Raw genomic sequence first — 26,414 nt, 5'->3', positions numbered from 1 at the left:
CAGCTTCAGCTATCAACTCTGACATCTGATGAACAGTACCTCAGGGAAGAGATTCTTCTCATTTCATTAAAAATCTTCCAAAGTGTGCTGGCCTCAAAAAACTGCTCAGTCTTTGAACAGAAGAAATCAATCACACCCCTTAAAATAGTATTCTCCTCATCAGGAAATGTCAAATCATGCTTTAGTATAAACCTTTTCCATTTTAATTTTTCTGCACTATTTTTAAGAAGATGATGCATGTTGCAGAGTTTAGCAGCTTGGTATTCTTTGCCAAGCAACATGAAATTCACTCTTAGGAAACTAAGGAGGGTGGAAAAAATAGAGTTTGGACCATGTCTGGAGTAGGATATGTCCAGAAGGAGTCTTCAGGAAAGCAACTAAATGCTCCCCAGGAGGGACTCTGCATCTAATTTCTTAGAGGGAAAGGGATGAATCTTCTCCAGGAGGCTGCATGGAGCCTCAGCCTGGGCACAGGGTATGCCTGAGGTGAGCAGAGCTTGTATGGAAGCTGTATGGCATTGGTGAAGTTCAATTAAGGATCATATTCAGGTGGCCTTATGGACATTTAAACCTCTTTTTGTGAAGGCAGCAGTCCTTCTGGTTAGCAAAAGTGCATGTTATTTGGCAAACCATACATGTCTTTACATTGGTTTTCTGGCTACAGAATTTGTATGAATGGAGTCCCACAAAAAAGAAATGAGGCAACTGCCTCTTAAAAAAGAAAAAATAAGTCTGAAATATGGAATCCTTGGTCTAAGCAATACAGTGTCATGGAAATTTCTGTCAAATTGGAGGACAGGGCTGATAGACAGCTACTGTGTAGTAAGAGGAGGTAGCAGAAGGATATATATGACATAGGATGATCTCTTATCCCTGACAGCATACCTGGGCACTGTGCTCTGTGAAGACTGAACCTGACAGGTTTGGGGCTTTTTAAGCAAATCCGTACATTTATTCACAGCTTACAATATATAAATTCATCTTATGATATGAAAACCTCCATTGCCTTCTTTAAATCCTGTACACACAGAATTGATGACTCTTCCCTGTGATGTCTTGTATATGGTCTTGCATCTAAATGTCTGTGTCTTAGGAGAAAACCAAACAAAAAAAGCAAACAACCCTTACCCAGCCCCTCTTCTACAGAAATATGTGATTTACAGCGAGGAGACGTACTTCTCCCATAGACACAATTGCAGTCTTGATGTTTGATTTCATTACTTCAAAATCCTAAATATTGCTGCTTAGAGCTGCTGCAGTTGGAATGATTTTGCAGCCATCAGCAAAGCTGAAAAGCTGCTAAGTACCTTTTTTGCTTGCCTGTGCTCTGCATATGGATTGTTACTCTGCTCAGGACTGGTGGGGTTTAATGTCTGGTGCAGGTGTCAGAACAGTGCAGCTCTGTCAGGGTTGTTGTGAGTTTTCAGTTGATCTCATCTGCATGAACACAAATGTGAAACACAGCAATATATATATATTTTTCACTTTCTCCTTTCCAGGTCAACGGTGACATCCCTCCTCGATTAAAAAAGAGTGCCCATGAAATAATCCTGGATTTCATCCGATCACGACCTCCGTTAAATCCTGTATGTAATCCAGTGGGCTTCATTCCTAACAAAATCGTGGCTTTTTAAAGCATGTTTGGTTCCAGCAAATATGTGGACATAATATTTTCTGCCAGGGCTTTCAAAAATATTGTCTTCTGTACATAGAACAGGAGCCCTTAAAAGAACAGTGTGTAATATGATGCACATACCAATTAACAGCTGTTATTGCCAGCAGCCCTTTATCTCTAGGAAACCACGCTGCATAAAACCCTCTTTCGATTTATGTTGAGATTTGAAATTGAGTGTATGTAAAATCATATCACAGCATTCCACATTTTTCTCAAAGAAAGTGTGAAATCTACTTTCAAGGACTCCTTTTTTAATGTAGATATGATTGTCTCTGTATCCCAAGGCCTCTGCAAGGAAACTGAAACCAACCCCGCCGCGGCCCCGCAGCCTCCATGAGAGGATCCTGGAGGAGATCAGGGCAGAGAGGAAGTTACGTCCAGTCTCCCCTGATGAGATAAGGCGCAGCAGGCTGGGTAAGCACATGGCCAGTTTTTACCTGCAGCACCCACAGAAAACTTCCCACATGAGAAACAGCAATTTTAGCCACATCTGTGCAGATGTCACCGAAGATAAAATCACCGAATAACCTCCAGGCTTTTTTAGGGTTGTGCAAACTTTGTGCTTATTTATATTTTAAAATATGAAACGGAATGGTTCAGCTTGATTCCATGCAAGTTTTTAGTGTGTTAGATAAACGAAATGGTATTGTATTGCTTATTGCACATGACAGTTTATGTTAGGTTTGCTGAGAATGGAACAGGTATTGCTTGTCTCTAGTGCAGTATACCTTGACTATCTTCAAGTATTCTTTACATTGATTTTTAATTAATTTATTTTCTTTGTTTCCTGTTGTTAGCATCATCAAGTTCTTTATTTTAATTGAAAATTAACTTTTATTTTGTTTACTGAATCTTCTGCATTTATTTTGAATCTAAATCTTTGCTTCCTTTTCCAAGTTATGGGAAATGTGTTTGTAGGTCTTTCTATGGGAAAATAATCGAGGCTTGCACTGCAAAACATTTCATTTCTGCAGTGTATTTTCAGCAAACCACTATGAAATTATGCAAATACTATGCAGTGCAGCAGTCACCAGTTTACATTAGTTCAGTGGTTCTGATGGAAAAAGCATGACAAATACAGTCCTACATAATGACTTAGATTGCTTTAAGAGTACTGTATTTATCTGTATCAGAAAAACTGAAGTAGCTGAATTTTTAAAGAGCAAATGTCGAATCTTGTGGCTGAAAACTGTCAAATCCACGTATGTGCTCTCTGTCACTGCTTTTTGAAAGATATTTATACTTGCACACGTGCCCAAGGGCATTGGTCCAGATTCAAGTGGATTGTGACAACCCATTGTCTCTGGAGAAAAACAATTTCATCAGTCTTGCTTTGTTGCATTGTTTTGAAGTGCTTGATGGAGTTTGGGGAATGCTTGGGTGCATTTGTAAAAGAACGACACTTCTAACATTGTTTTTGGGCCTTCCAGTTTCTGGTTTGGCTTCAGTTTGTGTTTGCTGTATCAATTAACATTTCTCACAGGCCTAGACTTTTTTCCAAATGTAGGAAGCTTGTAGAAATGTGGAACCACTCCTTACTTCTCTTTCAAACATGCATTTTCAGTGTTTTAAATGTTCCCTATCTGGGAACTACCATGATATCTCAGGGGCAGCAAACCTGATCTAATAAATCTTTACAGTTTGCAACTGATATAGATGGCACCAAACCCAGTTAGTAAACAATTTCTAAAACTGATCTTAAATTTTTTGCTTAGGACTTCTGGACTGATTTCAAGGTATTGCCTCCAATGAGGGATACCTGCCTTTTGCTAATTCTTCCCTTTTTGTCAAAGCATTAATTTTTTGTGTTTTAGAACTGGGGCAATTTTTTCTAAGTCCAGTGAATTGATTGGATGGATTAAGTGCCACTTTAATGGAAGTGTAAAAGTGGTTACATGCAAGCTTTTTTCCAAATATATATTAGCTGCTGACATGAAGAACTAAAAAGACCAAAGGCCTTTAAGATCATTTTCCTTATGTTGACGTGCAAGGTTTCATTCTTTCTCACAATTGGAATGATGCACCTTAAGTTCCTTTTAAAAACAAATGTGCTTGTTCAGTTTGGGAACAGAGTAATGTTAGTGGCATTCAGTATGGCACAGATAGATCAGCCATACAGTTTAAATGACAACTGAATGTAATTTAGTGTTACATGTAAGGTAATGAGGGTTAAGGATTATAACTCTTAAGTAGAAATCATGTGGGACACTTGCACCATCTGGACAGAACTATTTGTTGCTATTAAAAAGGAGAAAAAAAATAGCACATTACAGTATTCAGGAGCATAATGTGTGTTTCACATGTCCCAGAGCTACTCCTTTTTGCTCAGTTTTTGCTGTCAAGAGCATAAGTACACCTGGCTGTTGGGGTGAGTGGGGGCTGTACTTTGCAACTCCTTCTCTGTGATAAGGCTGTACCTATGGCATGTGTTCCAGCAGCCACAGGCTTTGTCCCTCTCTCTACACAACACAACAAAATCCTCAGTGTAAGCCATCGAGACAAATGCAGCCTTGAGGCACATGTCCTTTTAATTAAAAGCCTGGATTTGTGACTCAAGCAAGTGGAGCTAATGGGACTTTGAGAAAACCTTGTTTCATGTGCAGGTTTTATCAATGTCTCAGCATCAGGTGATAAACACCCTTTAACACCTTCTGCTTTAAGAATTATGTGCCTTTGTACTAAATTTGGACAGAAATTTTAATACTGTTTCTGTAGCTATTATCTATGGATAATTTCTAGTTAATGAATACAGAAAAAATTCCCTGACTCCCAAATTTAGCTATGAGTCAGCCACCTACTGCATGCACCACTTTAAATTATTCTCATGAGCAAAACTTGTCCCAGCACAACCTTTTTATAAACATCTTCTGGGGCAGTGGTAAGTGTGTCTGACAACCCTTTCTACCAGCTTGTAGGTTGATCACCTGTCAAGTAAGACACATAAGCTGATTTACATTTTGATGCATTTTTGCACATTCTTGTCATTGGGTTTGGCCTGCCTATCTGGATTAGTGCACTGAAATTTTCTTTTCAGTTGAAGAATATTTTGAGGGTCTGCTCCCTGAATACACTGTTTAATTGGAAATGTAGATAGGTCTTTCCAGAAATTAAGAACTTCTGGCCACTTTCTTATCTAACAATAAAATCATCAGTGGCCCAGGAAGAAGAGAATAATATATTTTAAAGGCTAAGTGCACCTAAGGTTTTTAAAAAGACCAAGAATCAGTACAAATCAGATTTTGTTTGGCCTTTTTTTCCATCCTCTTCAAGGAAACCGCTTCTCAAGCTTAGCTTGGGTGTCTCTCTTTATTAGTTTAATTATAATCATTGGAGATTATGCTTAAAAAATTAGAAATATCTTTATTTCAGGTCACTGAAGCTTGTGTGAAATGTGGCTTTGTGCTTTCAATTTTTTTCCCAGCTCTTTCTTTCCTCTCTCTTTTTCTCTCTCTTTCTCTCTTTCCCTTTTACCTGTTTCTCTTTCATGGTGATTTTATTTTAAAATATTAATTTTTTTAGATATTTGTCTCTTGTTTTGATATTTGATTTATTGAATTCCAAAAATCTTAATTTATTAGTAATATAATTGCTCTGTTTGCAAATCCCGTTTATGCCACTGTAGTTTTCAGACTTTGAGCTTTACTACAGTAAAGCAGTAGTATGTCTGACACATTTTGGATTTAAGCAAGAGATTCCAAAATGTCTCAAGTGGAGTTAGTCTTTTGTTTTCATTATCCCTCTGCTTTTCTAAGAGCTGAATCATTTTCTTTTTTTGTTGTGTTTGTTTCTTTTTTTACAGCAATGCGGCCACTTAGCATGTCTTACAGTTTTGACTTGTCAGGTAAAATGTGCTGCACCACCTGACGTGGTTGTTGTGCTTATTGTGAAATTTGTTCCATCTGTATGTTGAATTCCCATCTAAGAAAGAAACTTGAAGGGATTCTTCCAATATATGGTCAGTGAAAATAAAAAATTTAGATAAATTGGTTATGAATACTTACATTTCCCTTGCCACGAAAGGATACCTAGGTACTGGAAACATCTACATTTCACCTGAAATACAGAGTGTATTCACCAGAGTGCTGCAATTCTGCTTAAATAAATAAACAAAATAAGGTGGTCCAGAGCTATTCCAAACTCTTAAAAGGATTGCAGAATACAGCATCACCTTCAAGTCTGATTTATGTATTTATAAATCTGACTTCTGTGTCTTTGCACTCACTTTTTGACTAGACCGTCTTTCGCATTTCTCACCAGGATCCTAAAACTAGCTTTGAACTCATCTACCTTTCTAGATGAGATGAAATATACCTTGATTTTATATATTGATCTAGAAAGAAACTGTCAGTTCTACAGTGTCTTTAAGGTGAGAGCTTTGTGAGCTATGAAATCAAAGACATTCACTAACAAAAAGACTAAGCCTTCCTTCTTCACTTGTTAGCAAAATAGCTGGTACAGAGGATCCAAAAGGTGACCCTTCCTCAACTATCTAGTATAAATTTTCAGGCTCCCTCTGGTGAGCCATGCTCATAGGACATGAAGCTGCTGTATGAACCTGTTGCCCTTTGGATACAGCAATGTCAGATAGCCTAGTAGCCAGAAAATAATTCATTCCTTCCTCATTATACACTAACTTTCCAGGATGATCAGGCCCAAAATTTCCATTGTTTATGTTGGAAGTATTCAACAACAGCCTCAAAGGTTTGTTCAGGAGATAGCTAGCTCTCACCTAATTTCCCCTGGCTGACCCCCAAAAAAGTCTCCAAATAATCCATGCTCTTTATACCACCTCTCCTCCTTCCTTTGAGTTACATGTAGAAACATCTCATCTAGGACTTTAGCAGAGTTCACATCCTGAGTTTATTCATGCATCCCTTAGCCTCATCTGGTTATTTTCCCCTTGGAAAGGCATCATCTGACTGAAATGCTGGCATATTGTGAACTAGAAAGACCATATAGAAGTTTTTTATTACTATAACCTAAAAAATGCAGCATTTATATAGTATGGGAACACAGTTTACAAGTGACATATCTGTGAACGTGGCTCCCTGTTCTGACTGAGCCAAGGAAACAGGTTGCCACTGTTGAGAGGGGAGGAGGGACCCTCTCTGCTCCCTCTCCTCCCAAGGCCCCTTCCTAAGCAGATGGTTCTCCCCCTTCTCTGTGTCAGTCCTGCTCTTTTATTCACAAGAGGACCATGTTAAACTCCTGTAACCCAACAACAAATACTTTTAGTGTCTTTTTACCAGGTTGTCCTGCTCTTTCAGTGATTGAAACCTGCCTACTATCTGATCAGATGATCAGAGAGCTGGCTGAGAAGGGCAGCTGATGAGCATGGGTGGAAGGGAGGAAGGAACAGGCTCTGCTGTCAGAGGCGGTGACAAGCTGTTAATGCAGCTCAAGCCTTTTTGTGAAACCTTACACTCATGGTGTATGGTACAGCTACTGCAGCTGTCTGCTGGGATTCAGATTACATATGTAAATGGCATCATATTTTACTCCACTGAAAGCTGCAGGGGCCCCAGAGCCTCAGATAGCAGCATAAATAGGCAAACTTAAGTTTTCAAAAAGTATTGCTACTTTCAGATGTGCCAAAAGTCCTAGTTTTAAGAAGACAAAACTGAATATGCCAGTGACCAGCTAAAGGGGAATGTTCAGATCTGTCTTTCTACGTGTCTGTCTGCTTCTTCTTTTGTCTTTCTAAGAATTCTGAGACACCTTCATTTGTTTAAATCCAAATCATATTTTGTAATCCATTAATTCATAATCATAATGTTTTTATTTTGGAGAAGTAGCTTTAAAAATCTGTATTGTGCTTGATTTGCTGTTTATGACTGACCACTGAAGAACTCTTCCTGGTTTCTTTATCCATCTCCCAAATGTGATTGGTTTTGTTTTTTCAAGTCATGTGGTTCTCAGCAAGTAGCATCATATGGCGTGACTGAGTGATCTGATAAAGTGTCCTTAGAAGTAAATTCAGGATGATTAAAACATTCCAGTTAGGTAGATGTGAGACACCAGATGAGCTGTACAAGTGAATTAGATGGGTTGGGATATGGATAGTAAGCAGATAAGCAGTAATTTTGGATGCTGTTGCTTTGCGTGCTCTTACTTTTTTCATTATTTTAGAGGCAGAGAGGCTGTGCTGTGCTTTCATTGCTGTTTGCACACACTTGCTTTTTCACTGCTTTCATTGCGCTCTGCTTGATGGAACTGCTGTCACAAAAACCCCACAAACCAGCTGAAAAACAGAAGTGTTTCCTGCTAAGTGCTAAGGGATGGGTGCAGGTTTATATTATTCATGCTGCCTGCAATGGGGAGGATGCAGAGTCCTAAGAAGACTTTTGCTGGCACCAAGCCAGTGTTGTTGGTGTGTCACAGTGCCCAGCTCCGCATATCTGCCTGCTGTTCTCCTGAAGAGGAGAGGAGAGGCTCTGGGGTCTCCTTTTTCACTGTTTTTTCCTTCTGGTAAAATAGATGGAGCAAGTGGTAGCCACCTGTAGTGAGTTACCTGAGAGGTGCACAGATAACAACTGGGGACTAGGGCAGTAATTACCCACTTCTTCTAATAGAAAACTAGCTGAAAAGCAGCTTCATTTCAATGCAGTGCTGCTGAATGCAGCTCAAAAGATCAGTCATTCCCACTCTTAACACTCCAGTTCTTACCTCAAGCTGTGTGCATTGCTGCTTTGAAGTTGTTTCAGAAACAGTTTGTACATTTTGGGGGAAGGGGGGGAACTGGGAGGTGTGCTGGGAGAGAAAAGGAAACTGAAGCTTTTAACACCGATGATCATGGGGATTATTACTTTTAGATTATGTCTGTCTCAGACCAATGGGAGGCAAAAACTCCACCAGGTCTTTGTAAACTCTTTAGTTTGCATAACACAGGATACATGAGATGCAAACACAGCAAAAGGCTGAATTATTAGTTCTCAGGTTTGAATTCAATATCTGAAGTCCATTTCAGGAGCACATCTCTGTTGCTTTTATTCATTATGTAATATTTCCCAACATATTATTGACATAATAGCCAGCAAAAAGCAAATGTATAATAATTCTGCAAATCCATTTTAGCTTTCTTTTAAATTCAGTGTAAAAAATGATAATCCCAAGGAGTACATTTCCTGTACAGAAGAAAATTCAGGTTTCTGTCGTCACTCTTGGCCGAGGAGAGCTGGTTAGGAAGCAGACAGCATATGGCTGGTTACATGACTGCTGAGGTTTGCATGTAATTTGTGGTTTGCTTAATTCCTTGTTTCACAAGAGACATAATCTTATATGTAAATAGAGACACATTTAATATTATCCTACAGTGGGCTTCTTTTTGTCTTCCCCTTCCTAAGGCTGGTCAGGGAAGCGCAACACAACGATCAAGTAATCAAATCGAGACCTTGGCTTCTTTCATTTGCCTTTAGTAATGGCTGCTTAGAGAAAACCTCAAAAGAAACCAAACACATTCTTCCAATTTTCAGGTACTGTTCACTGTACTTGCTGCCTGAAAACACAGAGAAATGACACTCCCCCAGTGTGTCTGACTCTCTAATAAATTCTTAACTTCAGGCTATTACTCACACAAGCCTTTTTTAATATCACTGGAACCATCTTAAAAACATTTAAGTGTTCTATGAACACTAGAGATTGTAAACTACTATCCATTTCTAAAAAAATAAATCTAGGTTTTGTTTCAAAGAGTTGGCCATTGATTTTTTCCATCATGTTCATATTTATAAGATTTAGTCTATTTTTTGCTTCTGACTTGTTTATCCTAAAGAATTTTATCTTGTTTATGGCAATGTGCAACCTGCTAATGTTTCTGTTGTCTGAACAGATCACTAAAAGAGCTTAAACAAGCAAATCATTTTTTGGTCTATGTCTGCTAACAGATTCTGGTTTTAATTTTGGAACAAGGCTTTTTTTCTTGAACTCTGTTTGTTGAAACTTAAATGTCATGATCTTTTCCTTAAATTATGATAATCCATTTATTCACATGAATCTAGTACTGTAAGTCCAAGAATGATAAATCAAACTTGATTGAACAAATTGATTTTATAGATGGTTTATATAGATTGTTTTCTAATTTTATTCTTTTTTTATTATTATTCTTTAGTGTTTGCAAGTTGTAAAAACTCCCTGTTTTTTTTCCCCTAGAGAAAAGAATGGTGATAAATAACATTTCCTACTGAAGAAACATTGAAAACAAGTACTATGTTGGATTGTCTTCTTGATTCACCTAAAATTTCTTTGGTATTTCAAGAAGACTTGAATCAACATATGAGCAACTCAGCAATTTGTATGAACAACTCGTATATGCCTGACTTTAAATAACAGCTGGTTTAGGCTTCCTAGATTGTGACTGGCTACATAAATTACTTTCAAAATGGACCAGAGATTTCCATTTCTGAGGCCTAAAGAAATTTGGCCTAAATTCCTAGGTGGGGGGGGGGGGGGGAAGCAATCAAACAAACAAAAACCACCAGAAAACAATTTTTTATGTGAAAATACGTTCCATCGCCTGCCATAGGAGATGTCTGCTGGTGTCCCCCTTTTCCTTTCCCCAGGCCTATTGTGTGTGTTACTTTTTGGCAGGAGGGCAGTGCTGTTTGCCTTCCCATCATTTACTCTCCCAGTGAGTCCAGCAGTGCTAACAGGCCATTCCTCACCCTCCCTACCATCCAGCTGGGGAGTCCCCACCCAGGAGGTTTGGGGGAGAAGGGCATCCCCTTGGCTGTTGTGTGGGTGCTGTTGGGATGGTCTTCCTTGGACAGTGTTCAGGAACTGCCCTGTGCCATCCAAAGATAAATCAAAGGCTTTTCTTGCTCATTTGGGAAACCCAGAACTTCTTCAATCAACTACATGCCAGCTGGTTATGAGGTCTCAGGAAGTGTCATTGGCAGCAGGGAGGGGAGGCAGTTTGGGTTTTGTTTTCCTGCTGTCCCTTTCCTAAATTGCATTTAGCTGCTGTTAGAGCAGGAATGCATTTGATGTGGGGGACACCCATGCTGTACTCACAGAAATCTAGGAGGAAAAAACCCATGACCCATAAGCCATTGTGGTAGTCAGGACACATATTAGCAAAGCCTTTGAAGATGGGAGCTAAGGGTTAGAGAGTCTAAGTCTTTGATTGCAGCTCTTTGTAGGAAAGACCTGAAGGCAGTAATAACTCTGTAGTACACAGATTCATAGGTCTGGAATGTCACCATTACTTTAATAGCCCAAACAATTGACTTTTCTTATACTCCCAGATGAAGATATGATTTATAGAGCAGCTATAATGATCCTTCTTAGATCAGTTTCCAGCATTTAACAATAACCTGGATAATTCCTTAAATTATATATTATATAATTATTATATAATATATATTATATAATATAACTTATTCCTCTTCTTAGTTTATTTCTATAGGTGCAGTGGTGAGAATGTTGTTAAACAGACCTACTACTGCAGCTGTGCTTTGTGTAGTCTGTATCTTTGATTTAGCTGGTGCAAGGATGGCTTTATCCATGCAAATGGTGTTGTAGCAGGAGTGACTGTGTCTGTTTATACCAGGGTAACTGTGTAAGTAACTCCAAATGATGTGTGAGTACTTGCATTGTTGGCACTGTGAATATCTGGGTGATATCATTTCCCTGTCATAGTCCTCCCAGTAACCTAAGGTACAAGTCTCTTGACCTTCTGTGCCTCTTTTCACCATGTATAAAAATGGGAATAATTGCTCATCATTACCCTAGCCTTGTAATACCTGGAGGTACCTTGTTATTACAAGGCTGGGGAAGGAGTCCTATAATTACATTAGTAGAAAAACACATTTGTAGAAAGACCAGCTGTTTAGACATACATGCAAATGGGAGATTAAAAGCTTCTCTTCCTTGTCCCTCCAACATAATTTTCTTCAGATTGGAATACTGTACTTTGTACTTTTACAGGGATAAAGCTGATTTGTCAGACCAAACTGCAAGCTCTCCTAAAATATCAAAGGCTAGGTCATTATCTTAATGTCTAAAGCTAAGCTAGGCTAAGCACAGCAGACCCAAAGCTTACATTATCCAAGATGCTTCTTCATTGCACACTGGCAGAAATCCTGAGTAATTTGCTCAGTGGAGTTACATCCTTGTAAAAGTCATGTAGATGAAAATAGAGAGGGAGCCTCATGCTTCTGCTGTTCCATGAAGGTCTGACCTCACAGACATGTTTTTAATACAAATGGCCATGGAAGCCTTGGAGTTGTGCATGTGTTTGATGAACACTCATTATTTACCCAATTTTCATTCCTTCGCTGTATCCTGCAGAATAAAGTGCAATTCTGTCCTCACAGGAAAAACTGGGTTTACTCCACGCTAAACCTCCTAATTTCTATGTGGTGTTGTCTTCAGATTCACTGCAAACCCACTTGCCCAGATATGGTTGTGCATTCTTCTGGTCCTTGTTACATAGTTAATTATAGACTATACCTTGAAGGAGGAATATTTTCGGGTTTAACACAGCCAAATTTTTTAAAGTTGATTTGTGTTGGTCTGAGGTTGGGTTTTAGCATTATGCAATGCTGCTTTTTGCACTGCTTTCATTCTTTCATACTGCTTCTGTACTGCAAGCCATTGCCTGTAATTGTCTGTGCAGTGAATCACTAAAAGTAAAATAACTGCACAGATATAACTATCACAATGATTTATTTTTTTTCCTTTTGTGGGTATTGCCTTAACAGTAAGATTTGAGAAGGCAAAATACATTTCAGGTGCAAACACCAATTGTTCTTTTTCTTTTGGTAGATGTACCAACACCAGAGGCTGGAAGAAAATTAGTGGATGCCTCTGTAGTGAACGGTGGCCCAGCAGCACAAGGAAAGCAGAACGGGGCCACACAAGTGACAGTGCAACGCAAGAGACTCCTTAAGGCTCCAACACTGGCTGAACTTGACAGCTCAGACTCAGAGGTAAAAAATCAGGACACAACTTGCTTCTCTATTTGTCAGAACTGAGTCTTACTTCTGAGCTTGCTGAATTGCTCAGATGAGAATTGACTTGTGCAAATTATAATCCAAATTTTCCATGGCTGCTTTGTCAGCCCACAGAACTTCAAAAATACTAGATCAGACCCCAAAAACGACAATACTCTTTTGAAAGATTAAATGGTAATTTTGGCCTTAAATCTGTATTTACTTACTTTCCTAAATGCTCAGTATCTGTCCACAGTGTGTTTGTAGCAATTATGCTTTTGGGAATTTAGGAAAATACATGGCACCCTTCTGGCACTCATGCAGTAGCTGTCACTAAAGGACTCAGATGTGGGGCTAGCCTCACCATAACAGCTGTTCAATAAAGAGCAGCAGCTGTGCCAGGGGGGTTGCAATTTGGTGCAGATGTCAGTGCATTAGTTTGCTATATAAAATTGGGAATGAGCACCCCAAAAATATTTCACAGATAGGGACAAGCAAATACCACTCAGATGGAGAAATAATTTTGAATTAATCCACTCTAAATGAAGAGTATTTTTAAAAGCATTAGAGGGAGAAAACCTTGAAAAGCTTTTTAGCTTCAAAGCTGCATTATATATGATCCTCAGGAAGCACATTACATTCTCAAGAATGAGCTTTGTCTTCTGGACCAGTAGTGTTATTAATTGAGTTTGGAGCTTTCTGAAAGTTAAGCTGTCTGGAAAGCACATGCAGGCAGGCTTTATTCACAGAGGATAATTTTAGCCTGGGGAAAGCAGTCTTCCCTGACTCTTTTTCTCTCTTGTAAATGGGAAAGGAGGGGTTTCCTGACAGGGTGGTTACAAAGGCATCTATGCTGAAAGATAGGAGGCTGGGAAGAAATATATGTGGGGAGAAATTTATCTCTTTGCATACTTTGTGATCTGTGAAAGGTTGGCCCTCTTTGGGTTATCCCGTGGATGACTTGTGTGGGTGCATAATTTGTTGCTTCTGTTCTGAAAGAAGAAGAGATTTGCATTCTGAGATCACTCATCAGTCTTTAAAATTACAATAGAGGCTATATGTGGTTTGTTAATATGAATGAAGCTGGGCAGGATGCAGGAATACTAAGATCTGTCAGTGAGAGTTGGATCTTACAGCCTTGTACCTCTGTGTATCCTGAAGCATCATGCTATTTCACATAGGAAAATGAGCAGAAGTTTGTAAAAGAAAATTATGTAGAGGGAAATGTGAAATGATTCTTGTAGGGACAAGGAAAGGGAAAAATAAAATGTCCAAAAGTGATTATAGGGAATACTGGGTAGGCAAGCAAAGTGGTATGGAACAAGCTCTGGAGCATACAGCAGAAGATAATTTGAAAATAAATCAACCACATCGAGCTCCCACAGAGAACAGACGATGTACTAGTTTGAGTCGATAGAAATAGCTGGTGAAGCAACTGAGATGATAAAGGTGCTCAGCAGAATACTGGTTGGGGCTCAGGAAGAGTGCTAAAGTAGTGAAAATAAACTGGAAGGAGTTGGGGTGAAGTTTTTCAAGGTGCTGAAGGACATAGAACATTTGAAGAGAGTGAAGATTGCTCTGTCCAAACGTTTTATTTCTTTCCTGACTTTTATTTTGTATGTAACACACAGTGTAGTGTGTGCGTTGTTCTGATTGCTTGTAAATGACTTGGCCACCTCTGTCTGTAGTTTGAATTTGGCTTAACCTACTTGGAGTTACTCACTGGGAATGAAATTATGACTGTGTTGTGCCCTAAATTACAGGCTGGAAATACCTGCACTGCTGAGTTGTGGACCTCCAAATGAGCTGTGATGCAGATGCATTTTCTCCCCTATGCGTCCCCTTTGTTCTTTCATTGGTGTTGCAATACAGGCTATGTCCCAATACTCAATGTAGCCAGGCAGAGGTGAAAGGCAAGGTCTGATACAGCCCTATGCCCATTTTCTATCAAGGATGAATAATGTATAAATTGTTCCTTCTCTCTGTCCTTGCTTTTTCGGCATCACCACTAAAATCACAGGTTCCAAGGGCATGGAACAGGAAGTGTCATTTTACTTAGTGTGGCTAAGAGAAGTTGCAGTCTAATAGTCACTTTTGATATAGATTAAAAAATTGTCTCTTCCTAATGAATCTATGGCTATCTGACCAAAAATCATGTCTTTAATATATTCAGATGATTTAAGGTAAAGCCTTTAAAGCTGCAGCATTCTCAGTTACTAAATTTCTAATTGTTTGGCACTCCAGAGAACTGCAGAGTCCTGGATGTTGGGTTGATCCAACCTCAAATGTAAAATGTCAGATAGTCTACAATGATTGTAAACAGTTGCTGCATAGGTATGGAGAAATTCATGCAGTAGTTCATGAGGATTTCCTACACAAGATTTCTTTCTCAAAAAAAAAAGCCCTCTATGTTTGAGAAATTATAGGACAGCAATAGCATTGTTGGTGCACGTGTTTGTGCACAGAAGTAATTTGAAATTACAAACCCAGAATACCTGTTGTCTAAGTAAGATTTTATGTCCAAATTAACTTCCTCCTGGCTTCCATTTTGCCTGTGTTGGTTTATACTTACTATTTTTTATACTTAGCCACTGGGTCCAGTAGTTCATTCTTTAGAACAGCAGAAGAGGAGCTTAGCTCATTAGCTTCTCCAGCAGTGGTAGACTTGTCTTCCACTCAGAACAATCTGACTCTACAAAGTAAAATGTTGAATAGTTCCCATTGTACAGGGCTATTCTTCTTCTCAACATTTAAATGTTTTACTCTAGACTTGTGAACATTGTTGCACACCTAGTAATGAACAGTGCATCCAATTGTCATGCAAGTTCTCCACTGGTCTTTTAAGGAAACCATGCAGCAATATGCAGAACTGTCTGAGCCAGCTCTGTAGCTGAACTGTACTGGTTTCTGCAAGTGAAACAGCTGATGTAGCACAATGTGCTGCTCAAGCTTCCTTACAAGTTTGCCATCACAAGTGTTTTGTAGGGTGACAATTGAAATGCTAAAGCATGTGAGCTGGTTTGAGACCCCTTGCAGAGTAGTGTTGTGGCAAATAGGTGGGAACAATGTCCTCACATCCAACACCTACCCTTGGGCTAAGCCTAAAGGACAGATCACCTGATGGGAATTTGTAGAGGCCTGTGTCCTGTGATGCGGGGTGTTCACTGAGGTGATCCTGCCAGCTTTTCTTTCCAACTTGCTGTTACCAAAGAAGGTAATCTTTCAGCCAGTGGAGATTTTCAGCTAAGGAAATCTGTGAGAGAGAAGGTCAGCCACTTGCTGGATTTTAGGGCAGGTCACTTGTTTGATCTGTAAATCTAGACAGCCTAAATGATGTTAATTCTTTTTGGTTCAAAGCATTCACATTAGAGGTAAAGAGCGTTCAAGCTCAGTCCTTCAGCACTCTTCATTTGGGAGGCTTCTGTGATGATCTGTTTCTTTGCTGGTATCCAGTGGTTGAAGACAGGCTTTAAGTGACAGCAAAGGATGTAATAATTTGGGTGGCATAAAGCTTTAGATAGCTGAGAGGTATTTAGTCAAAGCCCATTTCACTTTCCTGCATCTTGCAGGAGTGCTCCTGGCTGTTGAGAAGAAGCATGATACTGCATTCACAATACAGTGAATGAGATTTCTTTTAAATACAGAAGGAAGGAGAAACACACCAGGATTGGGAATTGGGGAACAGTGCAGTCAAATTCAGTTTAATTTCTCTTCACCTGAGTCACTTGTGTGAGTGGCTGTCATTCCTTTGGAGACCAGAGAAATCTAAGTGCTAATTCCTTGTTAGTGTGAAATACAAAGCTGAGTTAACATATCTGCTGTAGCTGCAAATACCTAGAAGTCTTTGAATAGACAAGGAAAATTAACAGTTTGCAGTGATTTATGCACCTCTCTTCTGATCTTGGTCTTGCAGTAGTTAAATACACTGAGTTCAAGTAATGTACCATTTATTTCACTTTCTAAAAAATCTGAGCACTGAAAATTCTGTTTGCTCAGTACTGTGCAGAGTCAACGTTTTTCTCAGGACTTCTAGAACTTTGAGAGACTGAACAGTCCAAAATATCTTTGATAGCTTGTGGTTTCTGTGTGCTAAAAGGCAGTAGGAGAACTAAACCCAGTTCCTGAGAAATTCTGTTTCTTTCCCTATTGCCACACAGGAGGAATCAGTGCACAAATCAGGAAGTAGCAGCAGCATCTCCCCCTCACAAGTGGAAGACCCCTCTCAAGAAGGCACCAGCAGCAGAAAGAGTGAGTTAATAGAAAGCTCATTGGCTGCTTTTACTCACCTCTCTTGAATTCTGTACTATGAACTTTGTCTCAAACTTATATGGCAAGCTGAAGCTGAGTGTTGTTAATGGAACTAAAGCTGAACCCTGCTGAATGGGTCAAGTGTCATAAAAAATTGGAAGGCATTAGCCTCCACTCTGGGTGGATATCTCTGTGAAACAGAAGATTTCATCCTTGAAGTTACTGTAAGACTATAGAGGAAGTCACAAGTGAATGAAGAGGATAGCTTAGCTATGCTCATCTCATAAAATAATTTGTTGCTACAGAAGCATTTTCTAACCTAAAACCAAATGTTTTCTCCATCTCTGCCACTGTGGCAGTGTTTGAAAGATACTCAGCAATCCCCAGTATTTCTCATAAGTGCTTACTGGAAAGAGGGCAATATCTGTTCTGGGTTTTTTTTCAGACACAGTTATTGCAGGTTTTACTGTGTGACAATATTTTTCATTTGTTTCAAAGTGTTTCAGTTTCATTGGGAAGGTTTTGTGATGAGCTGCGTAATGTATGCATATGTTTTCTGTGCATGATGGTGAAATAAGTAGAATAACATCCTGAAACACCTCAGTATGGATATGGAACATCAGCCACCAGTAGTAGGAATTCTAGCAAATCAGTGGCTGGATTAAGTACTGAGCAATTTTATTCAACAGTCTCTTGTAGAAGAACTAACATTTTTGTACTGATTGAATCCTTAGTGCCTCCAAAGTTCTTGCCCATATCGTCCACGCCGCAGCCTGAGAGACGGCAGCCGCCTCAGAGGAGACACTCCATTGAAAAGGAAACACCAACCAATGTGAGACAGTTCCTACCCCCTTCAAAACAGAGCTCCAGGTCACTTGTAAGTGGAGTGGGTGGTAGGAGAGAGAAAAAGAGGAATGCTAAGAGTATAATGAAAATTAAATCTTGGCTTCAGTGTGATTAGAACATGACCCAAAGAAAACTCCTCCATTCAGAAACAGCTCTTGGCTACTAAAGGTGTTTTGAAATCAAGATTTGGACTTTGTCTCTCTAACATATTTATCCAAAATCCCAGGTACAGGTGCCTCAGAAAACATTTGCACTATGATTAGGACTCCGGGTAAACCACGTGTCTTGATTTTTGTTTCAGAATGTTACCAAAACAGATGAACTTCACCTTACTGATATTCCACTTGAATAGAGACAATTCCAAAGCAGTGGGTCTATTTTGGTATTTGGGGGAATTTTTTAAGTTGTTGGAAGTATTGCAGTTAATGACTGGATGAATGGAATTATTTCTTCCCACCTTAAAAGCTTGCTTGGTAATGTTTATACATATGAAAGCTCTTTTAGTAATCCAAATCAAGGTTTGTCTGTGTTGCTTTGTTGAAGTTACTGAGGCAAAAACCTGTATTACTGCTTGGAAAGAAAGCACAGTGCATTTGATCAATTAGCTTTAATTGAGAACTGTTTTCCAGCAGAGTACAAACAGCAAAGGGTATGAAATCCTGGTTTGTTTATGCTGACATACTGATTAGTGCTTTGTAATTTCATGCAGGATATGTTCCTTGTCTCTTTTCCTACCAGCAGGGTTTCAAAGTGTGCCCCATGAGGTGCTGGTGAATAGAGAAATCGATAAACATGTCCGAGTTTTGAAAGGAAGGGAATATTCACTTGCCCTGTCTTGTAGAGCAGTGTATTAAAGGGCTTTAAAGAGTGTTTTGGTCGGCCCAAGAGATGACAGCCAGAATCCAAACCTATTAGATGATGAAGCTGATCAGTTATAAGAAAAATACCTCCAAATATTCCCCCAACAGGCTTTTCCTTTTCAGAGATCTGCTGGATTTTATTACATCCTTCCAAGTAGAATGTAGTTTCTTATTCCAGGTGCAGGTCAGGTAGTAATGTGTTGATAAATGCACAGTCCATGTGGACAATTCCTGCCACAGTGAACTTGGAGCAGGATGTATTGCAGCAGAGCCATGCTGAAGGGCTCCTTCAGCACGTTCTTGAAGTCACTGTCACATGAAATGGGTTGCTCTCTCACTTCCTGCTGCATTCACTGTATGTGGAAACCCAGACTTTGTTTTCTGGTAAGCCCAGTGTCATTCACAGACAAATAGTTTGAAGGAGGATGGGAGAAAGCATCCTATGTTATACTGAGACATTTGCTCCATTACTTACAGTGTATCTGAGTGTGCTACATTGTTATATTAATCTCTTGTACTTCAGAGGATCATGCAATTTAAAATCTTATATGAGTCTGTTATTTTAAACAGGTCAACCAAGTTCTTGCCAGGATCTTCTTGACCACATACATACTCTGTCAGTCTGTTCATTGACATAGGCCTATAAAAATACATTAAAAATAAAACCATTGCAGGAAAAGCTAATTCAATTATTCTGTTCCCCCTGAAAAATACTAAAGGAAAAGGGAGAAGAAGCCATTAGAAAAGTCAGGCTAATTTGAGAACAGATGGGAATGGTTTTACTAGTTCCTTTTGTGCTTAGGGGAATTTTTTGTTGGTTGTTTTTTTTTTGGGGGGGGGGGGTTTATTATTTTTATTTTTTTTTAAATCCATAAAAACTGTCACCTAGCTTGGTTTTGACTTTGAAGTGAAAAAGAAGGAAACCGATAGTGAAATGATGTTCTGTTAATAAGAACCCATTTTATTTGATGCTTTGAGAGCTAATTCTTTAACTTGGCAATAGTGCCCTCTAGGGTGTAACAAACACTTCCCTCAACACTCTTGTTTTCCATTTTGGGAGATGTGCTGTGGTGTGCTGGCAGTGGCCCAGTTCCACACTTTGGCTTTCTGCAGCTCTTTCCTTCCCAGAGGGATGCCAGCCTCTTCCAGCAGCTGCTCCAGATGTTGCACCTGTGAAACTGCCATTCCTAGAGTGACTGCTTCTCAATAACTGCAGAGCATTTTTTGTTTTTTATTTAACCTCACACTTCTTTAGCACCTCCTCCAGGATTGATGGAGGTCATTTCTTATCACCAGCTCCTGTGACCCTGGTTTCTCTCCAAGGTCAGAGAGGCCTTGTCAGCAAATAGCTGTCAATGCCAGTGAAAAAACAACCTGTCAAACCCAGGCAGGGGTTTGCTACAGTCTCATAGCAGGATTAACAAGGAATTGTTCTGTCGTGCATACTAACGATGTTTTGTGAACTGGCATCTCATCAGACAGAAGTAGTTAGGCCCAAGTAGGTGGGGAGGGGAAACAAACTTGGAAAAGTGCCAAACACTGTCCTTTTGACATGTCACCCTGCCACTGCTATATGGAAAAGCAGGGTGGCTCTGTGATTTTGGCGGGAGATGGGGTCCAGCCCTGGTGGTTGCTGTAGTGAGCTGATTTGGTGCTTAATCAGTGAGATCAATTCAGTGTCTTGAGATTTACATGTGGTTGCCTTTGCAGTCTGTTTGCTTTTTTAATTATTATTTTTGTTATCATTTCTTTTTTTCATGACCCAGGGGACCAAACCTAATGGTTTCATTTATACACAGCATTCGCTTCTCTGCTTCCTATCTATTGTTCAGGTTCCTAGGATAACCAGTTTATTCCCAAGGATGACTTTCAGACCACTTTTTACAACTATGCAAACAGCTTCTCTGCTCAGCTCTCATCCCGTTGAAGCAGCCATGTGTGGGGTGGCAGGGGCTATGTACTATCTCTGTGAGAGAGCTTTTGCCAGCAGGTGGAAACCCCCAAAGGTTTGCCTCTTTTTGCTGGCTTTGGAAATCACCTTCACCAGCATGTTCCCTCCTAGGGGAGCACTTCCTCAGCTGTGGCAAGAATTACAGCTTAGGCTGGGACATTGCACCTGATTGACTTTGATTTCAATGTGTGTAGGATATTTGTGTGTCTTCAATCACCTCACGGGGAAAAGAAATCAGTTCTGAAAGGACAGCAAACTAAAAATGCAACATCACCAGATTATCAATGGGACAGACCTTTAATATTACAGCACATGAAGATCCTGCAGCAAAAATCCAGCAAAACTATTGTGATCCTTGGACTGTGTTGAAAAGAATAAGGTTTTATATTTCTCCCAAGGTACACTACTTAGAATGGGAGGGCATTTGCAATCTGCTTTGCTTGAAAACTTACATATTGTCCTTAGCACACTCATGTATCAGAACTTGCAGAATAGCTCATATCCATCTATCAGGGAAGGCAAATCTACTGAAAAAAAAAAAGTAATTCATTTACCCTTGTGTTAATTTAATTTTATTTATTTAATTTTTCTTTCATTTTGTTGTCTCAACCAGTAAGTGGAAGGGTGAAACCTCTTGTAGGAGAGTTTATAGTTGAGATAGACAGCTGACCTTTTAGAAACTTTCAGTCTGCAAAATGAGCAAGAGTTTGGAGTGCCTGACTAATTGTGAATTGCAGAATTTAGAGGCCACTCCGGCACTTATTCATTTTGCAATTTACTAAAGCAACTCATTTGAATGTCTAGTGACATCCTTTAATGAGAAGAAGGAATACATTAGAGTAAAAATATGTTAGTCATAAGAACCTATTAGGTGTACACTGAGAATGACCTACAAAGCATATTATGGATATGCAATTCTTACTACCTGCTTTTCCTGCATAAAAAAATTATACCTACACACCTTAAGGTATAGTGTTTATAAAATGATTGCATAGGCAGTGTTAAGCAAGTCCCCAAGAGGATCACGGAAACTTCAAGTTCAAAATAGTATTATCAAATGATATTTTTCTCCTTTAAAAGTACTGGCCTGTGTTTAATATTAAAAAGAATATTGAGTATAATTCTGGAAAATCAAGACCATTCAAACCACATTTTGTCTTTACTGTGTTCTGTCATATATGAATATTGCAGAGAGTACTTTCACTTGGAGCTGCTGAATTTGGGTGCAGCTATTGTTGGAAGTTTGAGCAATAACTCCAAAGGGTCATTGTTCAATGAAGTTTACCCAGTGCTTAGCAAATTTAATTAATTTCAATGCCTTAGAGGTAGTGTAGAAACAAAAGATTTTCCTGTGTACTTATTTATATTCTGAAAAGGGAAAAAAAACCCAAGCAGTTTTCTGAAATCGGATTATTTATCTTTCATTTAATGTTGCATTAACATTTTGTTGTCCTTGTGTAACCACTGGAATTAAAACATTAGCATTTAAACATGTGAATATTTTCTATGTTTCCCCTGCTGCCTGCTGGCTATTTCTATTTTAATGGTATTCATTTTCGATTGGTACGACAACAGGCCCACACTATTCATTCCCCTAGTACGTGCTCTACACCTATAGCAGATCTGCAGAATCTCTTCAAAGGAGCAATATTCCCCGACATCATCGTTCTGTAAATTAAAGGAATGGGCGTTCATGAGGGGGAAGGAAGAGCTTCAAGTAAGAAATGTATTTCTAAAGGACTTAAAGCTCTGGTTGATTGCAAGCATTGAGTCAGCCCCATTGACCCCGGATAGTTTCCCCAGTCTCCCACGATGCAGACAGGCTCGGGGGTTTTGCTGGCATTGTGTGCATCCCGCTTTCCCACCCACTTCCTCTGCCGTCCGCCCAGCCTTCAGCTGTGCCTTCCCCATGGCAAGGCAGTTGCTATGGGAAGAACCCAGAGCGAAACGCTGAGAGCTGCTGCTTAGCTGTAAAGTTGCTCATAAGGAACAGAAGATACTTTGTTTTGACCATGCAGTTTTACACCTCAGAGCAAATTGCAGCTGCTTTTGATGTAATTTGTTTTTTCCAGAAAACTAGTGTTCCATATCCCAAAGGTTTAGCTGGCAAATCTAACAAAGTTAACTCAATTCTAGTCTTTTGTGGGGTACCCTAAACAGAGTGAAGTTTCTTTGTGTTCCCTTTCTAGATAGGTAAGACAACAGTTTTTAAAAATGTGGTGGTTCCTAAATGCTAATGTTTGCCAGGTCTGCAATGTAGAAAGATTTTCTTTTTAATCTGATAGAAAGACAGAACAGACCTCTGAGTACATGGAAATGGAGCATTTCCGTACTAATCCGATTCATCACTTCAATTTGTAAACGAGATCTCCAAACTGTCAGCCACGTCTTTGTGTATGCAGGAGAAATTTCCTTCGTTTATTCAGAGAGCATTGCCTGTCATTGTCATTACTGCACAGTAGCCCCTCTGGGCTGACTGAAAAGGTTCACTAAGCATTAAGCAATGGGAGTTCCCACAGAGGTTTCTGTCTTTCTTTTGGAAATGTATAATCAACTACTGGGATAGATTACAAATTGGGTTGGTGCTTTTTATTCCCTGGTACCGAATTCAGGAGTTCTGCACTCAATATTCTCTTAAATGGTGCAACACAGAACAGATGCAAAATTTTGTAAGTGGAAAGTTGTGCTGTTAATTCTCTATTTAAGTCTCTACCATTTATAATGCAACACTGGGTAACCAGTTCACCTGCTTGATACTGGAACGTTATTTCATAAAGCTTAAATTGCTGCTGTTACTTTCTGGAGCAGAAAGGAGAACTTTTCTGCCTGAACTGATACAACTTTTTATAGTCTTGGTGTGATTCTGATCACGTGAACACCAACATGTGGTACCACTGAATAAAAATTTCTGCTAGAATGGGCTACTAACAACTTTCCTTGGCCACTCTGGGCATCACAAAATCACAGAGAAATTATTTGATGTATACCTCAAACAGTATACATAAAATAATGCCATCTACCATATTACTTTTTCCCTTTCAAATTATAAATCTGAATGTTGAATGGCTTGAAACAAATGTTCATAATAAAAGACAAATGGGGAGAAGGGTCAAGTGATTTGAGGAGGAAAGATGAAGAAAACTGCCATTGTTGTGAAGGCTGAACAGAAGACCATTTACATCACACTTATGCAGCTTCCAGTGATTTGGCACTCATGTGATGCCCATGAATGAGCCAGTGCTATTCCAGTTTGATGGGAGAAACTCCCTGTTTCTGGAGTTACTAACCAGGTGGCTGGTTGTTGAGGTTGAACTCTGGAGGAAGCCGTTTGTCTTTGAAATAATATGGGGTTTTTGGCTTCCAGGAGGAGTTCTGTTACCCCGTGGAATGTCTGGCTCTGACAGTGGAGGAGGTCATGCACATCCGTCAGGTGCTTGTGAAGGCGGAGCTGGAGAAGTACCAGCAGTATAAAGATGTCTACACTGCTCTTAAGAAAGGAAAGGTAGGGCTGAGTCTGGGGGAGCTCTGAAGGGTACTGAGGGAGGCCAGTTGCACAAGCCTCCCATTTACACATTTGTTTCTTACCCTCTATTGGAGAGAAAGAAGAGTTGTCCACCAAACACCCTCCTAAATGGGTCAACACATGTCAACTTCCTTGAATGACGTCCAGAAACACCAAAACTTTTCATGGAAACACCTTGTTTGTTCAGATTATAAAAATGCAGTAGTGTTTGCAATTATCAGAGTGTATCTGTATGTGTCTGGTTTGAACTTCATTGACTGAGGTGGTTTCTGTTCACATGTCTTCTGCAGGTTTGGTTACCTTTTATGTTCCAGAAAACAGAATTACAGGTAGCAATAGAAAGCTACAAGTTCTTTATATATGAATCCTTACTATCAAGCACAGAGGGAATTAAAGCCTTCAGAGAAATGATACAACATGTGACCCCAGAAGGAGGTTTAATATTAGAGACCCTTTAACTAATGCATTTTTCTTAAACTGCAGATTGGAGATTGGTACTTCCTAGAAGCAGCAGCATCCTTTTCTCCCACTTTTGATTTGTGCTTCTTGGACACTTTTAGAAAGTCTATTTTGACTTCACTGTGTATTTTATCTACAGGCATACCTGTGTCTAGTGTGCAGATTTATTTTAAAGGTTTAATACATCGAAGGCAGAGGAACAAGAATTGTATAATGTCATTCATTAGATTCAGCTGTTGCCTGTTGTCATGATATATAAGGCTTAGTAATGAGCTTTCATCAAATCTCAAAGTAGGTTGAGGAGGAGTAATTATTTTACTCCACTATTAAAATTGTTTGCTTTTATTTCTAACCAAAGTTATCTAGTTAATGGGCAAGTATTTAGTTTAGGCAAAACAATTAAAGTCCTAATTCTAAATAAATGAAGATACAATTCTTGTTCTCAATATCATCTTAGAAGTACAGACCCCAGAACTGGATGTAGCACTACCACTATGACCTTGGCAACAGCAACTGGTCAATGAAGTCATCACTGTCTGGGACTTTGCTTAACACTGTGGATTCCTCTGTTCTTCTTCCTCTAGCTCTGCTTTTGCTGTCGAACAAGAAGGTTTTCTTTCTTTACCTGGTCTTACACTTGTCAGTTCTGCAAGAGGTAAATATTTTACGTCTGTTAATAAATAAGTACAATTTCTTAGGGAAAATTAAAGATTTATACATTAGAAACCCTCACAAATTTCTGCTGCATACTCTTGGTTGGGTTTATTTCTATAACAGTCTGTGTTACAAAAAACTATGCAGAAACATTTCATTTGTAAGTGACTGAATTGCTTCCTTGGACTGAAACTCTTGACTAAAATGAGAGAAACATATCTTTTTTATGTTATGAGAAATCAAGACGAAATTTACTCAGACTCCCCACTCAACAGCTCTATAACCTCTGTGTATGGGGAAAACATTTCAAGGCAATTTACTTTTTGGGCTATTTTTTGAGTATTGGGGCAGGGAAAATGCAAGAAGGAATATTTGAAGACAAAGTGATAAATTTTAAGTTAACAGTAAGACAATAAGTCAGAAGATCTATGTAATCACTGAGTTTTTGTCTCACTTACCAGAAGAAGTTTCTTTAGAGGAAAACCAGCTTATTTTTCTTTTCCTCCCCCTATTTTTTAATTAAGGTGTAGTTCAGCATTTCTCCTTGGTTCCGGCTTCTGGTTGTAATTCAAGTTACTATGTTGAAGAAGCTTTAAAAATAAAAATGCTTGTTTAAGGGGAGGATGGAAGGGGGGTGGGTTTCTAGTTCCTGAAATTCCTTATTTTTGATTTAAACATAATTTTTCCCAATGGATTGATTCATGCTCTTGTTTTTTTACACAGGCCTGTATGCTCACAATGTTGCAAAAAAGTAAGTAAGGAAACTTATGTTTTGAGCCTTTCTAAAACGCTGCAATCTTTGTAATGATGCTGCCTTGGGCTGTTCCCAACAGATGCGGCTGCCATCGAAGCCATACTCCACCCTTCCCATCTTCTCCCTGGGACCTTCAACCTTGCAAAGGGGAGAAAGCTTCATGAGGCCAGAGAAACCCTCTACCAGTCACCACCATTCCCTGCGGAGCAGGTAAGAGACAACCTGGCCTCGTGTTGTGCAAATGTTCCCCAAGTGTTTCATGCTGAGTTACCAATCATGAAGATGCTGCTCACCTGTTTTGTAGTTGGCCATGTTTCTAATGCCTGTAGTAATTTTTCTGCAGCCTGAAAAGTCAGGTCTCTTCTAGTCATTGCTTTGATTTACAGAAATAGCAACCTAACAGTGTCTTAAACCTTTTCCTCATTACAGCTGAAAAATAATGAGTGTCTGGGACAACTGTGTTCTGTAGGACCTCTGAGAAAATATCCTTAAAATGCCTTTTTCTGGTGTGAA

General features: G+C 39.3%; 1 protein-coding gene across 2 annotated transcripts in view; it reads left to right on the top strand.

Moving 5' to 3' along the window:
- The window catches only part of SPIRE1 (spire type actin nucleation factor 1), a 125,391-nt gene that overhangs the window by 94,498 nt on the left and 4,479 nt on the right, over window positions 1–26,414 (top strand). The window contains exons 7-16 of one of the 2 annotated variants that reach the window (XM_056485178.1): window positions 1,500–1,586; window positions 1,960–2,089; window positions 12,440–12,603; window positions 16,764–16,854; window positions 17,589–17,731; window positions 20,393–20,566; window positions 23,876–24,013; window positions 25,078–25,148; window positions 25,871–25,898; window positions 25,981–26,111. In XM_056485178.1, the coding sequence (XP_056341153.1) occupies window positions 1,500–1,586; window positions 1,960–2,089; window positions 12,440–12,603; window positions 16,764–16,854; window positions 17,589–17,731; window positions 20,393–20,566; window positions 23,876–24,013; window positions 25,078–25,148; window positions 25,871–25,898; window positions 25,981–26,111 (1,157 nt within the window). The remainder of the gene's footprint in view (window positions 1–1,499; window positions 1,587–1,959; window positions 2,090–12,439; window positions 12,604–16,763; window positions 16,855–17,588; window positions 17,732–20,392; window positions 20,567–23,875; window positions 24,014–25,077; window positions 25,149–25,870; window positions 25,899–25,980; window positions 26,112–26,414) is intronic. The other variant, XM_056485179.1, reaches the window with a different exon arrangement.

The sequence above is a fragment of the Oenanthe melanoleuca genome, chromosome 2, assembly GCF_029582105.1.
Source record: "Oenanthe melanoleuca isolate GR-GAL-2019-014 chromosome 2, OMel1.0, whole genome shotgun sequence".
In the NCBI taxonomy this organism is placed as follows: Eukaryota; Metazoa; Chordata; class Aves; order Passeriformes; family Muscicapidae; genus Oenanthe; species Oenanthe melanoleuca.
This window is presented reverse-complemented; position numbering and strand designations above follow the sequence as displayed.